This window comes from Lonchura striata, chromosome 2 (assembly GCF_046129695.1).
Source record: "Lonchura striata isolate bLonStr1 chromosome 2, bLonStr1.mat, whole genome shotgun sequence".
In the NCBI taxonomy this organism is placed as follows: Eukaryota; Metazoa; Chordata; class Aves; order Passeriformes; family Estrildidae; genus Lonchura; species Lonchura striata.
The window spans coordinates 32,064,662-32,082,414 of NC_134604.1; the positions used below are offsets into that span (position 1 = coordinate 32,064,662).

Here is a 17,753-nt window from a genome sequence, read left to right on the forward strand (position 1 = left end):
AAACATTGTTCTACAATGCATAGTAAAATTTCATAATCAGAGAAACTCCAGGTGTGATTATTGCACAGAAGAAAGAGGGGTTCTATCAATTTTAACTGTAGAAATTAACTATAGTCATGGGATTAATGACTTGAAATACTAATATCTGCAGCATTCTAGATTTTTTTCAAAGACTGAACAAGAATTAGTCTAGAAATAATTGCTTCTTACTATGCAGAAGGAAGGAAAGAAGCTCAGTTGCTGATAGTTGAGATTTATTAACCCAAACAACATTAACAAAAACAAACAAGAAAACCCCAACTACATATTTTGTTAATTTAAAATCTGCTTAAAATTTCTTATGCAATGATTTTGCCCATATTGAAAATAACATTTGTTACAGATTGTAAGAGTTTGTATTCTGTGACAGTCAGGATAATGGATGGCACTATTTTAATGATTATCTTAATGGGTTTTTTCCTCCAGAATGAACAGTTATTGTCATATATTCTGTATACATAGAAAAATGGCTATGAGAATTTCTCATTAGAATCTTAATGAAGGTGAAAGAAATTGTAGCTTGCTGTTTGGAAAGATTTTTCAGAAGCAAACTAATGTAATCAAAGTTTACAGAAGTGCATGTGGTTGTTTATTTTCTGATAGGAACTCTGCTTAATTTTCCCAGAGAAATAATGACATTGAAGTGTTAGGTAATACATTTTGAAATATTGCTGTATTACAGTTTTGTATTTCAGTAAAGCTACATGCTTAGGTATATAATTTCCTTGAGTAAGTGTAATAATCACAGTTCTGGTTAATAACATCTAAGGAAGCATCTCCAGACATGTCTCTTGACTGTCTTGGCACTCCTTTACAGAATGCACAGAGATAGAATTCTTGTTTATGCATCAGTGAAACTTGACTGGTGTGTGTAGACAAGGTGATACTCTAGCCACAAAATATGGCATCACTACTCATGATCAAGGCTTGAGTGCAGATTACTTGGCTTTCTCTGAAACTACTGTCTGGAGTAAAACATAATTCCTTGAAGGAAGACATCACATTACTGTACTTGTTTTTGCAGTGTAAAACTGAGCTAGTGCTTGATGTGAGTGTTTTACTGATAGTATTTCAAAGTAATGAATGATGCATTAAATACTGTACCAGCTTTGCTCTAATCAGAGAAATCTGACTTCCAAGAAGCATTATTCATGCCTGACCGAAAAAACTGTATAGCCAAAGCATATGTCTCACAAAGTAATTTCTGAAGTAAATTCGAAATATGTAAAGAAAGTATTTCAAATTAATAGAAATAATTTCTTAGAAGCTCATCTTTCTATAGAGAAGACCCAGAAATGGTGATCTGATTTCACAAAACAAATCCATCCTATGTGGAGTTGGTTTGTTTATGTTGAATTTCTAGTTCTGAGTTCTAGTAGCAGTTAACTTCTGTTTTTGAATCACAGAATCATCTTGAGTTGGAAGGGAGCCCCAAGAATCATCTTTAATGAACAGCCCCTATGGGTGTCAAACCCCAGATACTGGTGTTATTAGTGCCATGTTTTATGGAGACAACAAAAAGCTTTTGGTAAAATACATGTTTTAATACTGGAGAGTAAGCAGAAATATTGAGAGGCTTTCAGGAGTACTAGTTACTGAATGATGCGTTGACTTATAGAAGGGTTGGAACAGAGAAATCTTTATTCACTTAAAATTAAAAAAAAGGAAAGGAAAAAGATACATTGATATATAATACACCATTTATTCTGAGTTCCCTCTTCTCCTCTCCTCTTTGAGATTATGCCCAATTCATAGGACACAGTATTGAGAGGAGTTAAAGAGGAAACTCACACCCAAAGCCCCATAAATTCAGGGGTTTCATTGGTGACTATAGAGTAGAAGGCTGTGGAAAAATGGGGGTTTGTCCCTGCAGTAGAATGCTGATGTTCTAATTTCTTTCTCACTTTAAGCATGCATTTCATACATTTAAGTTAATGTACCTGAAAATTTTTCATAGATATCATTATGCTGATGACAGTTTTGATTTGTTTTCAGCTGTGGGATTGGGATCTTGGTGCTTCCACATGACCTTGAAGTATGAAATGCAGGTAAGTACTGATAAGTACCTGTGAATAATATTCTGTATGTATCTTGCTGTACAGTCATTTTGCCATTTCTTGGCTAGATGAGACTTGTATAAAATGAGTATCGTTGTACATGACTCCTGCTCTCAGCAAGGCAGTAATGCAGGTCTTGTTTCAGTAGGTATTTTCCACTGATTATATACAGAAATATATACTTGTATCTAAAATAAGAGCTATCATCAGTTGCTTATGGTGCTAGAAGACACTTTATCCTTTAGGAAATCATGTTATGTTTTTACACAAGATGTTATTTTAAAAATCTCACAGCTTTGGCATGATAACAAGCAGTATAAACCGGAGTTATTACTATTTATTGTAACTTTTCTCATCTTTATGTTTCTGTTTATCTAGATGTACCTGTAACATTAATTCTGAAATCAGTATCTTCTCAGTAGTGGTAATTGAGTCATTTTCTCTCTGTTTTCAAGTAGACAGCATTCTGTAACAAATCACAGGACATAGGGATTGTCCTGGTATTTCCTGTTTTCTAAAAGGACACAGGAAGTCTTGTCATGTTGTCCTCTTTTAGGTCTGCAAAGAATAAGGAAATGCATCTTTGAATTAAAGTCAGGATGAAGTGGGATGTTGTTCAAGATTAGGAAACCTACATTTAAAAGTCTGTGCTGGAAGTCTGTGTTCCCACCACAGTCAATGGAAATACAGTTTAATCAGTGGAGTGGAGAGAGGCAGTTGGCTGGGCTGAATCATTCTCTAGACTCCACTGGCAATCTTTGCACAAAAAAGATTCATTTGTCTAAACAGAGATGTTTAGTGTTATATTAGACCCTGTGAGTGTTCTCTCAGGCCTCCAGCTTCCATCCCACAGAGGTGCAGGTTTTTTAGACTCCTTTCACATCTGCCAGTCTTGGATAGGTGTATTGGGAGTGACAGAGCATCTCAGGTGGCATTAGGCAACTATGCTGTGGCAGCTGAATAGATTCCTGCATTTCTGCCTATCACAGTGGGACCCACATATTGCTGATTGTTTGATGTTTGCCTCCATAATGCTCTGGTTTGTATCTCTGGCATGTGGTGGAGTCTGTCAGCTTCCACAGAGCATACTGTTGTCACCAATCAAGAATATTTGGTGCTTTTTTTGGCATGAAAAAAAGGTGGTTTGTAGAACCTTTCACCACTCTCTCCCAAATTAGGGTGCCATTTTCCTGTATTTGGTGGTGAAACTGCCTTGAATTTCCACCTCTTTTATATTACTTCCCTCAGCTGCTTGTTCCTATCATGGCCAGTATTTCATATCCTCTTTCTCACTGTTGCAGAGGTGAGAAATGGCACCCTGAAATCATGATCATTAAAGTGATCCCCTTTTATGAAGGGAGAGATTGTGGATTTTTGTTTGTTTTGTTTCATGTGGGGTTTTTTTTGGTATTTTTTGGTTTTGGTTTGGGTCATTTCTTCAGTTGTTGTTGGAGGTTTTGTGTGTGTGTATAGAGGCTTTATTTTAATGCAAGTCACTTTGCTGCTACTTGCCCAGTAGTTCTGAAGTTGCATCAGAACAACTACGAGGCCTATGAACTGTGGTAAATAAAGTGGGGCAGAAGAAGATGAGAGGGAAGCAGGAATGTGTTGCATCATCTTGTCAAGGATGTAAAAGGCTTCGTGTGAGGCAGAGAAAGTACATTTATTTTGGCAGCCAAGTGAAATCCACAAGCGGTCCATAATTATTCTGATTGTTTGCTTACTGATCACCATGGAGGAAACAGCTCAACCAGTAAATAAACTTTCCTCATTTACTTTATCTCTTGTTATGGTTAAAAATCAGCATAGCTATTCAAGGAGACTTTTTTACATTTGTTTTGAAGTCTTAATACTGTTAAGTGATTGATTCAATTTGCTTGATTAAAAAAATGTGAACACTTCTGTTATTGAAAGCAGTTGTTTAGAATACTTCTGAGTTGTTCTCCCCTTTCCTGTTATTTTTATGGGAATTGGCTTGATTGGATTCTCGAGGAATGCACAAAATGCTTATTTAGCCAGTGAAATCAGTTACCTGAGTTCCCTTCTTTCCATAGTTCTTCATTGTCCAGGCATGCCTTTTACAGTACTCCAAGAAGCATTAATTCCTTTGGATACAGAAGTCATTGTCTTCTGCATGCAAATTCTAGTTAGGATCTTTTGAGAGGCTCTTTGTTGCTACTGTAATGTCCCTGAGATGCTGCCAGCATATGAACTTGAGTGTAAGCACCTGTCCAAATTTGAAAGATTTTCCTGTATTGTATTTCTTGTTCTTCCCCAACCTTCTTCTTTAATGAGGTGTTAAATGACTCACACTCTTTAACAGCCTCATGAATTAATCCTGTAGCTAATTCCTATCAGACTTGGAAGAGCAAATTTGTAAAATATATTACTATAAAGCTGAATTCAGCTATTGCTTCTATTTTGTCCCTTCTAAGGCATCACAGCAAAGATAAACTACTGTGATGGCAAGGTGCCTGCTTGCTTCAACTGCTACCAATGTTTTTGCTGATACTGTCTTGGTGCTGCTGTTGTGGTCCCTGACCGTGTAATGCACAGGTCCTGGGATTTAAACCTTGCTCTGCAAGGTGGGTTGTGTGCTGGCTCAGCACCTGGACCTGGCTCCCTGTAAGTCAGACCAGTCTGATCTCCCCAGTGGAGAGAAGCAGTGGGTGTGTGGGAAGAAACAACATCTGCCCTATCAGTGGCAGCTGAGCAGCAGAGCTGTTTAGCACTCTTGTGAAACAGCTCCTGAGGTTTATATAACCAAAATCACAGCAACTGATACTTCACATTCAGGATAATACATCTCTCTCCTTCCGTAAAGAATTAGATCCACTTTTTTTTTTTTTTTTTTTTCCATGATAGGAAATTTCAAAACTAAAATGAAGGTTTTGACTGTGCAGTTAGAAAATTATCTCAAACCATGCAGAATCAGGCTGGCTTTATAAAAGAGTTTGGGAAGCTGCTTACTACTCTTAACAAGTCTTGTTGTTCAGAATAACATTGTTATGAGCTTTTTAAGTACCCTGTAGCAGTGGTAGAAAAGCAATTTATTTACAGGCACAGCCATCAAGAACTCTGAGTGATGATGGGAAAAGGTCAAAATGTTTTTTGCATCTAGTTCTTGTATTTCTTAGAAGTCAAGCTCTAAAAGTCTAAAAGCCCTAACTATTAATGTTTGCTTAACATATTAGAAATCAGAGGCTGTGGATCTTCATTTGATCCATTTGTATCCTTTTTCATTTCTATGATTTTCAGTCTTTCTTAAGAAGAAATAAGTTTAACTGTATATTTATAAGCAGAAATTCACGAAGATTCTTTGATGAGAAATTTTACAAGAAAATGATGCTATAATTATTTTTCCTTCTAATGATAAATGGCAATTTTGAGTTTACCTGCTATTAAGAAATCAACTCTTTTGTGATTACCATTTTAATTCAGTTCTTTAAGGTGGCAAGTTCCTGGAGAAATAACTGTTTTAGCTGTAACACACCAGTCTTCTTCCAAGGTATAAAAATTATTTAAGATAATAAAACATTATATGGCCCCATAATTTCTGTGGAAAGACCCAACAAAACAGCCCACAAAATCCCCACATCAAACAAACAAAAAACCCTGTCCCTAAATTAAAACAACGTAAGAAATTTCTAAAATTAGGAAGTAAACATGCAAGCATATTGCCCATCCTAATAGACTAAAATTGTATTTTATGCCATGGAAAAATACAACATTTCAAGTTCTCTGTCAAGTAAGAAGGTGCTACTGACTGTAAGGCCACAGATGGGATGGTCTTCTTCAGCCTGGCTTTACAGAACTAATTCTTACAAATATTTTAAGAGGTGTGAGCAGCAAAAATGTCAAGAGTCTTTGAAGGTGTGGGTGTTTATGAAGAGTAATATTCAAAAGATTCAGAGTTATAAGCTTTTAATGCAGCAGCTTTGGTAGCTGAACAGGATTTGACAGTGCTACGTGTTAGAGTACAGTCAAGAAGATGGATATCCAAATGACTTAAAAACTCCTGTTTATTAAGACTTACCCTTTCCTTAATTAACTTAGACAAGCTTGTGAGTTAAAAGTAGCTTTCATGTTTTGATGTCTTTGCTTTTTACAGCTGTTGGATGAACTGCCAATGATATACAGTTGTTGCGTGTTTGTCTACTGCCTGTAAGTATTTGTTAATTTTTTTTCCTTGAATATTTATGAAATGTTAACTTTTGAAATGTAGAGTCTCTGAAGCCAAATTTAGCATATATAGAGAGAAAGCTTCTGCTGCTTTCAGTGAGATCTGTTTTTGTACAGCATTATGATATTAGAGTACTAGGCTGGCTTTAGTCCTAGTTTTTGCTAATTTATATATGTTTTACAAGTGGTTTTTTTTAGTAAGGGAAAAATCCCACTCATTAAAGACTTAGCATAGTATACAATCAGAGATCAGTGCTACTTGTATAAAAACAGCAGACATAATAAAATCAATTTCAGTAATGCCTACAAAATTAGCAACATTATAGTTTATTTGAGCTGGATTTCTATGATGTAGTCTGGCTCAGAATGAAAATTTCAGGTTTCTGGCTAAACCTGCTTTTCACTCATCTGGAAAATTAAAGGGACGAGATTTTATGAGGAGTTGAATGCATATTTTGGGGAGAGTGTCTTGGAACACGCATGACAACTTAATGCGATGCCAGGATATGTTCTCCCATTTAATTTTGGGAGCAATGTAGCATCTGTAAACTGTAAAGATACCCTAAGTTGGCTTTTTCTTGCCTGTTGGTGGAAGGCCTGGATTTAATATAATTTGTTCTGTCACTTGGCAAATCCAAATGATAGATCAACTTGTTGCAGACTAAAAGTAAAAAAAGTCTTTTTGCTTTTGAACATATCAAATATTCGTCTGTTTAAAATTGTGATGTCTTGGTGAAGATTATGGTAGTTTGCAATGGAGATGGGATGCTTTAGGACTAAACCCCTATCTATGGAAATTGCCCTCCATTTGTGACTCATACATTAGTGTGATTTGTACAAACTCAGGACCAGAATCATAATGCCTCTTTTAGTATAAATATTTCCATTGTAGCTCCCTATCTCCTTGAAATTGCCTTTGCATTTGTCTGATTTGAATGTGATTGTAAAAAAGGATGAGAAGTGGCTATAAAAATCTATCTGAATTTTTTTTTAGTGCAGTGGTTACTTTATTATCTTCAAAAACACTGAAGTTTGTTACTACATTTATAATTTCAGTAAGATTCTGTGCATGTATGTCTAGTAGCAATTAAAATGTTCTAAAAAATGAACTAATGTGTAGTTTAGGAGGCCTTTAATAATTGTTTTGGTTTGCACAGGACATTCCCTTATACATCATTCAGTTCTGCTGATTCTCAAACTGTGTAATTACTTCAGCAAGCCATTTTGCCGTGTAGCACATTGTGCTGCATTTAGACTTTTTTTTTATCAGATGTGTTTTTATTTTATTTCCTTTTATCAATTCATGATAGCGTCTATTTCTCCAAGTTTATAAACAAAGGAGCTAGACAGATTTAACTTGGAACTATATAGACAGCTTCCTCCAGCACTGACGATAATGTGCTTCTCAAAATTCATTTTTTTGGGGATATTTTAGACTTTTGTCTTATGTAGATACAGTCTGAGATGTGCATGTATTTCCATCACAGCTGAGACTGAGGTGTAGTGTAGAGATTGTGAAGTTAATTTTGTTGGTTTTACATACTGAGAGCAGTCAGGTGCTTTTACCTTCCACTTTTACCAGTACCCAGTCTAGCAGAGGTACTGCACTGCACCTGTAGTGAAGCCATAAACAATCTACATTTTAACAAATCTGAGTTCAGTGTTTTGTAAGGCAATCCTTTTCCTACACTGCTGCTTGCTCAGTAATGTTTTTGACAGCTGTGTTGCATTTTAAACTAATTTCTATTATGCCATCCATTATCACCCTGTAAGCACCTTCTGAAAACACTTCTGCTTCACAAACTCTTTTCTTAGAGTGGGTTACTTCTTGATACATGCTTGAGCTTCTTGGTGTTAGGGCTTTTTTGCCTTAGATTTTTAAAAAAAACATTTATTGGTAAGAACATGATTTTTTTCCTTAAAATAATGTGTCTTTATTTAAGGAGTTAGAATTCCTTGAGGGGCCTAAGACTAATTTGGATCAATATTCTCACAAAATTTTTAATATTATACCTTGGAAATTGCATCCATGATATGGTAAGTGATGAAAGTGAATCTCTGTCCTTTATCCTCTCTTCCAGGTATGAATGTTTCAAGTACAAGAATACAGTCAATTATGCACTGCTTTTCTTGTTAATAACATACAGCGTCGTAGTCAGCATAGTAAGTAACTTTTCTAATATGGCATTTTCACCCTTAGGTTGGCAGTTTTTCTGACAGTGGAGAAATGTTGTAGAGGCAATACTAAATCTCTGTCACTTCCAGTCAAGAAAGACAAATTATTCTTTTGTTGGGAAAATTATGTTGCTGGCCAGAGAAATCTAAAACCCTTCTATCTAAACCACTGTATAGAATAAATAAGGAAGAAAAGCAATAATCCAGTTCCTAGAACAGAAATGTGAGAAAAACAGTTGCCATTGACTTGATATGAGACCTTGGATAAGCTGTGTTCCTCACCTTCTCTCACTTTAATTCATCTGTAGAAATAAGAATAATTCTGTTTGACTGCAAAAAAGTGAACTGTTAGATCCAGTCCATGATGCAGACTGGTGTTCTAAAACAGGCAGAATAAGAGAAGAACTTAGTTGTTTGTTAAAATGTTTCTAATTTTCTTTGTGTCACACCTAACTTGACTCCCTTTGTCAATGGAGTGTTCTTTCTTTATTAATAAATTCAGTTTTATCCTGTCAACCACAGATGGAATTTCCTATGTAATTTTTATTGATAACCATTTCTTCAAAAATTAAAGTATTATTATAAGTCATCTTCAGCTGCCAAAATACTTGCCTCTTCTCTTCTATTTCTCCTGAAATCTTTTACACTTGTGGCACATTATGCCTGAGGTCTAGTGTCATTCCCTCTTCAAGAACATAAATTAAATTAGCTGTATTACAAATAGGAAGAACTATTAGCTTTTTGTAAAATGAATTGAAACATTAAATTATTGTGAAAAACAATAAAAGCAAATCAGAGTTCAGTATGTTTTCCTCTTGCAATGTGTATTGAGAACATCTGGTAACTTCAGCATCTTAATTAGTTTTGTGTGTAGTCAACTCTACTAAATTAGAAGCCTTATGTTAGTTGTTAATATTGATATTTGTGCTTCTTAGTTTAAAATAATCCCACAGTTAAAATCTCAGGTTCTGTCAGATGAAACTTCAAATATTTGATATTCAATTTTAATGGTGCATGGATAGGCTCATGGCTTGATCCTAACCTTGGCAATATTTAGATTAATAATATTATGATGGTTCTGTTGCAAATTATTTCTCTTTTTGAATCTTTCCAGGTTTACCTAGATTTGAAAGAGCCTGTATTCCATCAGGTAAATCTTGTTCTGTTGGAGCAGCTAATTTTGGTTTTCAACTATGCTATTTTAGTGGAATTTGTTAGGGTATTTTGCTGCTAGAAGAAGGATGGAAGGGAAGCGCAATTTGCCATTTGCTTTTTCTTTGAACAGTATTGCTGCCTGTCGTTTCGCCTTACTTAGTGACCTGAAAAACCAGAATGCTTCAATGTGCGTTGTGTTTTAGCTTGTGACCTAATATTTCCCATGGTTTTCATCAGTGGCAAGTGTAATAAGGTGACCCTAAGGTGTGTGAGAAGAACAGCTAAATGAGTCTTTCTGCTGCTTTCCATCAGCAGCTGCTTTGAAATTATGACCTTACATCATAAGATGTGTTGATTGACTTAGCACCACATTTTTCTCTCTGCTTTAACACATTTGTTTATTGGGTTTTTAAACTACTCAGTTTTACTTGGTGGAAATTCAAGGTGAGTTTAAGCACAGAATGCCTTCTAGGGTTATGTAGCAGACTGCTTTATAGAGGCTTAGTGGAATATTTGGATATTTGGTACAGGCTCCTTTTGTAGCAGCCCAGGAGTATTAATATGCATCCCCTGCCTGGAGAGATAGGACTTGCATCGCTTATCTCTTCACAGGAGGTTGGAAATTATGCTCATTTTTGTATGCCATGGGTAGTTTTCCCTCATTTATGATTTTTTTGATTAGGGATAACAGCTGAAAAATTGCCAAGCAAAAAGCACAGAGCTCTTTGCAGGACATAACTTTAAAGCCTTAATTTTAGAAATTGTTAGTGCCACTGCTTGTCAAAATGTGTGTGCTGCATCAGCAGTTGTAAAAATGATAACTGGCTCCTGTTGGTGGATTAGTGAAGTGCTGATCAAGAGAATAAATTTTCAGCTGCTCCAGATAATCTCCCCTAGAAACATAAATTGTTACCATACCTGTAGATAAAATAGAAAATGGCAGTGTTTTTTTTTTTATTTTATTTTATCAATTAAATCCTTTATTTTTTTTTTCCTGATTTACATTTCCAGCAGAAAGATACTAGCTGGAATGAAAGTGACAATTTCTGGTGCTTTTACTGTGCTGGTCATAACTGGTTTTGAATGAAGTGTCTTAGAATAGTTTTGTTAACAACAGTGGCAAAATTTACTATTTATAATGAACTTTTATCTTTTTAATCACTTATTTGCCCAAGCTGCATTTATTGGAATAAATACATCACAGGTTCACTATAGTACAATACATTGTTTGATGCATTGACATAGGTGTTGCCCCTTGTCACAAAAACTAAAACAATAGATATACAACTTTTTGGGAAAGAGGGAAATAGCAAAAGTTTAAACTGTTGTCCCAGACCTTTAATTTTCTGCATATGGTTTCTCTTAGGTTCAGAATATGAAGTCCCTGTTATAATTTATACATAGGGAATCAATGTAGAAAATATTTAGATCCCATAAAAGTGTTGGACTTCTTACAACAATTCTTTGCAAATTGATTTTTATGGAGAACATACATTTATGGCCGAATTGCAAATGTTCAAGTACTGTACTTATTTTTTCACAGTCTTTGCCAAATACATAGTAAATGCTGAGGAAATATTTCCCTGACTGCACAGCTAAACAAGGCTTTTTTCTTAATACTTTTACATTATTTTAGAGTGCATTAAAAAAAAAGTTAAATAATTTCTGTAAGCATTTTCAAACTGCTTTTCAAGTCACTTAGATTTGAAATAAAATTAAATATGTTAATGTAATCATAGTTTAAATCAAAGTGTGTTCAACTGGGTTAGAAAGTAGCATCAGGATATAAAGCAGCATTTGGTTCCTCTAGGTGTTCGTCTATGATCATTTTAAGTTGTCAGCCTTGGAAAAAGAGGATGATTTTTTATTGCTCATTGTTTCAGTATGGATTGTGTTTTGGTTTTTTTTGTTTTTTTTTTTTCCTCTGGAAGGAGGCCAGTAAGAATGGAAAAAAGAAACCTATTATATTTAGCAACCAGGCTCCAATGCTCATTTTTCACCAAATTACTTTCTACTTGTTTTTCCAATTTAGGCTCATAAATTGCCAGCTGCCAGCAGGGCACAGAGGTGATTTCAGTTTGTTATCCATGGCATAGTAGCAATAGAGACCAACTTCTTTTTCTGCACCCACATATTAAGGGAGATCTTCAAGTGTTTTAGTGCTTCAGCTGTAGGAGGAATGCATGTTTTGGGCAGCTGGAGGTAGCACATCATTAGAAGGAAGAAAACAATTCCTTGTTTGATAAGTGGTCTAGTATTTTTTGCCACCTCATCAATAAAATAAAATATATTAATGGCCTTTACAGGAATATATTGTCTTGTTTCTGTTCAAATATCTCAGGCTAGAGCACTATTAGTCCTAATTTTCAAGGTGCTAACCAACCTTAGTTCCCAGCTGCCTGGTTGTTTTTAAGGCAGACCATTGTCACACAAAACAGCTGTGCCTCTCCCCTCTTTTCCATCTGGCACACAAATTTATTTTCTGACGTGAATTTGATTGGGGAACTCAACAAAAACTCTCCTTGGAATTAATTTTAAATCAGATTAGTTCTTTATCCCTGTTTGCCACATGTATACGAGAAAGGGGCAGGAGAAGAATGGCTGCTAGAGTGAACTGATCCACAGACATACAGAGAGTTCCTCCGGAAGTTAAACTTTCAGCTCAAGTCTCACAAGTAGCCTTCTTCCTAATATGATGGGGCCTAGAAAGCTGTCACATACAAAGCAACATGTTCCATCCTGATTTGTCTGCTTGCTGCATGCCATATCTGATCACTTGGAGTGATCAAAACCCTCATTCAGCGAGTGGGCCAAGTTATGTGAATAGAAAAATAGTTCTAAAAACCTGCTTTATTTGTGTAGTCACCTGCTGTGACGGTTTGAGGCAAATTTTAACAAACAAATAGTTAAAAAGTTAATGGAAAATTAGATTGAATAGCTGTTTCTTCTACATTAGGAAATGTGATGTAAAAAAATAGGCATTCTAGAATGTTCTTGTGGTGTCACATAAGAAACCAAGCCAGCTGGAGGAACAGATCAGTAGGAGAGTTGCAAATAGGGTAAGGTAGTGACTAAAGGAGATTATGAGAAAGCCTGAATTTTCTTGGAATCAGTAGTGGGACTGTTTTGTTTGGTTGGTTTATTTTTTAACAACCTGTAGCAGGAAAAAGAAGAGTGTGCTGCTAGTATTTGTGATGGTACAAAACTCAGAGTTATCACTGAGTACTTGGGGGAAATGAAGAGATAACTGGATACCTGGAGGATGAGTATGAGGACTGATTCAAAATGGAAGAGAGGCACTGATGGACAAATATGAACTATTCTTGTTCTAAACTATTCATAGATCACTAAAGGAGGGGAGGGAGTGCCTGGATGTGTTCACTGTTTACAGCATAACAACATGATCAGGAATTTTTTTTTACTTTTGACAGATGTAAAATGCAAGTATTGGATTTACTTCTTCAGGTGACTTTGAGTAAGAGGAAGAAAGTAAGCATGGCAGGAAAACGCATTTCATTTGCCTCGTTAAAAAGAAATTAATAGACTTTTTCTCTAGGGGTGTTTTAAATATACAAGTGCAAAGAAGACAGTGAAATCCAGATGAAACATGTAGAAGTATGGAAGTATGTAAGGGAGCCTGAAACTAGATTAAGAATATTTTGTGTCTGGGCACAACCTGTTCAGACTTGCAGGAATCACCATTTTGGGGAATCTGTGTGGACCCACTGGATGTCTTACACCTCTCCAGAGTCCCTCCTGCTACTAAGGCAATAGTTAATTGTAGGCTTGTGGCTAATATATTGTGCCTTTTGGTGAAATGTGTTTTTACTTTCTGTACATTCAGATTCCCCAGTATTCTGTTCAAAATGACCTTTTCAGGTGTGTCTTTACCACAGAGCTTTTTCTGTTCTGTCATTGTCCTGCTGAGGAGCACATATAAAACTAACTTGCGTGACATTTCACTCTTTCATGGTTCATTTGGGGATGTCTTCCCAAGCAAGTATAGCTTTCATTCTGGCTGATGCTTCTACCTGCTTAAGGAATGAGGAAGGATATTCTGACTCTGCAAAGGTTCAGCTCTACAAGTCACTGAGGAGGACTTTCTGTGGCAGACAGTGTACCAGAAACTACATCAGCACTTGTGTGTCATTTTGTTATCACATACATGCATCTAAACAGGACCAAACCCAGTGAATCTGAGTTAGTTCGTTCGGGAGCTGTCAAGGCAGCCTGTGGTACTACACAGCTGTAACTGTGCTGAGTTATTCGGTGTTTCAGTGTCATCTTGGGGTTGTCCTTCCTTTTTCTCTCAGAGTTCTTCTCCAGAAATCCAAACCCATGTAGAACTCAGTTTTCTTTGTTGCAAATTGCAAATACAACTTCCATATTCAAATATTTAAGTAACTATCTTCTGATAGCTGGTTGGAGTATTAGATAAGCTGCTTGCCAAGAACCCAAAATCTCTCAGTACAGTGCCCAATGTGTATACTAATATTTGAGGCTGATAAATTGACTTTATTAACCAAAGATGGGTAGAAAGCCAGGAGCAGAGGAAACAGAGAAGTGGAAATAGCAGGCTATTTCTGCTTTCTGTACTAGAAGGGTAGATGAGGAACCCTGTCAGTGTTGAGTACCAACCTTGCTTCTAGCTTACATAAGTAAATTTATGTATGATTTACTCAATTGCCTCCACATTAAAAAAGCTGCCAGACATTGAGCCCTGAAGTGCTTACTTCCCATTTGTGAATTAGAAAGTTCTTCATATTCTACCTTCTTATGAGGTAATCCACTGTATCTTCATCAGACTTTGGGTTTTTCCCTCAATTGAAAAGATACTTTCAAAGCTGAAATATGCAGAGCTTTATTTGCATCTGAAACAGCAAAGAGGGAACTGGTAACAGAAGATTGAGATTCTGATCTTTCCTTTTGTTTCAATTGCAGTAAAATGATGTTCTTTGCTTTCAGTTTAATGGCAGTGTAAGAAAAAATAGCAGAAAACTTGCTTTGGTTATCATCTGTCACTTAAATTATGTTTAGTTAAAGAAACGAAGGACAAAGGAAGTTAAAGAAATGGGAAAACTTGAGCTAAATAAGGCAGATTTTTCTTTTTTTTGTATAATACTGTACTTCGTCCTTCTCTAGGTGGATGAGTAATGCCTAACAAAGTTTTACCATAATAAAAATAGTAAAGCCATGGATGCTAAAAGAGATGAAGTAAGCACTGCTGCCTGACATTTGAACTAAGTTGTGCAGTTTGGTGTGTAACCCTCTAGTAAGAAACAGCTGAGGGAGACGAGCAGCTGCAGTCTCTGTATATCACAGCAGCACCTCCTGGGTGCTCACCTTCAGCAAGGAGGATTGGAGCATGTAGAGCAGAACAGTTTGTTGTTCTGGCTTTCACAGGCTTTTGAACACAAATGTGTTTTACTGCTAACAATCTGTTTGGGTGGGGAAGCAGAAAAGGCAAGAAATTGAAGTGTCAACGATGGGCATGTTTTTCTTCAGTCACTGCAAGGTTCTCTTTCTCTTTTTTTTTCCCCTTCCTTCCTCCATTAATACTGTCCTCTTCTGCAAGCCATTAACTCAGTAGGAAATACCAAGCCGGAAACTCTGCAAAGAAAGCTTTTCTTAGCTTTTGCTCTTTCCTGCTTTTAGCAACTGCTGAAAAAGGTAATATTTTACCTGGGCTTTGGGCTACCTGTAAGATCTGTTTCTCTAGGCAGAGTCTGACACTATTGAACTCCCTGTACAAAGAATCCAAAAGCAATTTGTGTACAAGCATAAGGGTGGTCACAACCCCTAATGTGTATGACAGAAGTTGCTCTTAATGGATAGGTTTTCCCCATATCTCTACTGCAAAGGAGTATTTTAGTGATGGAAATTTTAAGAAGGAGAAGATCAGCAAATCAAACTGTAATTTGGATCCTGGAGGAGCCTTTCTATGAATACCATCCCTCTCTTAGAATAAGTTGTTGGATTTGATTAGAAAAAAATGAAAAGGGCTGTTTTAAATGAGGCTGATAATGTATTTATGTGATGGGATCTTTTTAGCCAAAATGTCAGTAATGAAGAATTGTACCAGCAAGCAGCAACCTAGCACACCTGAGCAATCCCCTTCCTATCCTTAGCTTGAGACTGATAAGCTCTTGATACTCAGGCAGTGTCTAGCAGGTTGTATTGGTTTTCTTTTTTTGCTGGTTTACATGCTGCACCCCAACAAGGGGACTGGAAATAACTAACAGCTTTGTATAAATTACAAGCCAGAAGCAATTAGCCTTTCAAATACTTTTGCTTTGTTTAGCTCTACAGAGCAGAACACTCAGTAGTAGTAGTTTATTTACTGAAGTTCTTTAATCTTGTTCTGAATGCAAATTAAGAGCTGCTGTGCTGACTGACTTTGAATAGTCAGTATTGGAGCTCACATTTACCTGTTCTTAGACATAAGGGCTCTGTTGTCTGTCTTGCCCTGTATATGTGCCCTGATAATACAATGTGTGCTACTAACCTCATCCTTAAAGCTAAAGCGAGTTTGTAAATTTGTCTTTATGGACTTTTGGAATGAGGGTTTCACTTTGCATTATTGCAGTAACCTGTTTTATGTGAGATGCCTAGACATGCTTTCAGGATAGTACGATCTGAATGCCCCAGTTCCAGCAGAGTGAGAGGCAGTCCCTGTCTCAAAGACAATCAAAAAAAAAAAGGGAGGGGTATGAGGAGGTCACTAGAACATGGTAAGGACATCGGTTTGTATGCACACTTCTTTCTGTGAGGTTTAGTGGCTTTTAAAAAAAGACAGCAAAAGTATATAATTTTTCTGTTTAATGTTAAACAAAGGCAGAATTAGATAGTAGCTAACTAGAAGCAAGATGAGAAAGTTAAGTCAGTGAACAAGAAAGAAAAAAACACTGGGAGGCCTGTAGGCCACGGGGTAGAGGCAAAAAGAGCAAGGCACAGCTGCTTGGAACAAACTGCCTTTTGGCAGGAGGAAAAGAGTGTTCAGAATAAAAAATATAGACAGTAATTGAATGTCACCAGTGTCTAAAAATCCTCCCTGCTGTAGTGACTTCTGCATCACTCTCAGGCATGACTGGCCACCTTTTTTATCTTCTTTAATCTGTATATCTTGGAGGTGGTGTTACATGGATTTTAAGTTTGTGAATAAAAGAGAGTGATTTAAAGATCATGAGGCAAAAAATAAATTATTACTTTGACTTTTTATAAGTCAGGTGATTGCATTCAAATTCATCAAGCCTACAGTGAGTCAGATTTTGCTCATGGATCTTTTCAGACTGTGCAGCCTTCCCACTATATAATTAGATTGAATTCAAACAATCTGTAATAGTTTGAAATGCTTCATGGAAAGTTTTTCCCCATAGTGATGCTCAGTGTGGGAATAGCACATAGTCTGTTCAGGTGTTTGCTTTCAGGAAAACATATTAATCAAGTATCAATGAAAGAAGCAGAGCTTTCGAAAACAGCTTTAGCTGATGCTTGTACAATCCTGGGCTAAAATATACAGAGAAGAGAAAATAGGAGTTAGTTAGAGTTTTTGATCTCAGGATGCTTTCGGAGTGCCATCTAGTGTTTGCTTTCTGATTCAGAATAGCAGAACATTGGTTTTACACAACTGACTTTTCCTGTAATTGTATAAAGGACATGATTTATAATCATACTTTTGTTTGAAACTTTAATAGAAGGCTTTCTGGAGGTGAAGTTAGAAGGAATGCTATTTCCTGAGACATAAAAAAAAACCCAAAAAACCCAGAGGCTTCAAAAATTTTTTACTCCTGTAGTATTTTATATTATCATTTGAACCCAACTGCTGAATTTTATCTCTTTTTTTATTTTCAGATCATGTATGGAACACTAGTTTCCATCATAGTTCTAAGATCTGTTTATATAGTATTATGGTAAGTAACCATTTAATTTATCATTGTAAATTAGAACATAGCTTTTGCATGTTTGTTTGTTTGGGTTTTTTTGTTTGGTTTTTTTTTTTTTTTGGTCAGCCTAGCATAAGAAATTGGCAATGGGAGAATTTCTTTAATTAGGTACATGATGTTAACCCTGGGCTCCCCTGAGTTGAAAGGGATTGGCTCATCACCTTGCACGTTTTTGAAGCCACTGGGATAACATTAAACTAAA

General features: G+C 36.2%; 1 protein-coding gene across 2 annotated transcripts in view; it reads left to right on the forward strand.

Annotated features, from left to right (window-relative positions):
* The window catches only part of ACER3 (alkaline ceramidase 3), a 56,119-nt gene that overhangs the window by 24,383 nt on the left and 13,983 nt on the right, over positions 1–17,753 (forward strand). For both annotated transcript variants that reach the window (XM_021533925.3, XM_021533926.2), the window contains 5 exons: positions 2,035–2,087; positions 6,208–6,260; positions 8,360–8,441; positions 9,568–9,603; positions 17,460–17,518. In XM_021533925.3, coding sequence (XP_021389600.1) covers positions 2,035–2,087; positions 6,208–6,260; positions 8,360–8,441; positions 9,568–9,603; positions 17,460–17,518 — 283 coding nt within the window. The remainder of the gene's footprint in view (positions 1–2,034; positions 2,088–6,207; positions 6,261–8,359; positions 8,442–9,567; positions 9,604–17,459; positions 17,519–17,753) is intronic.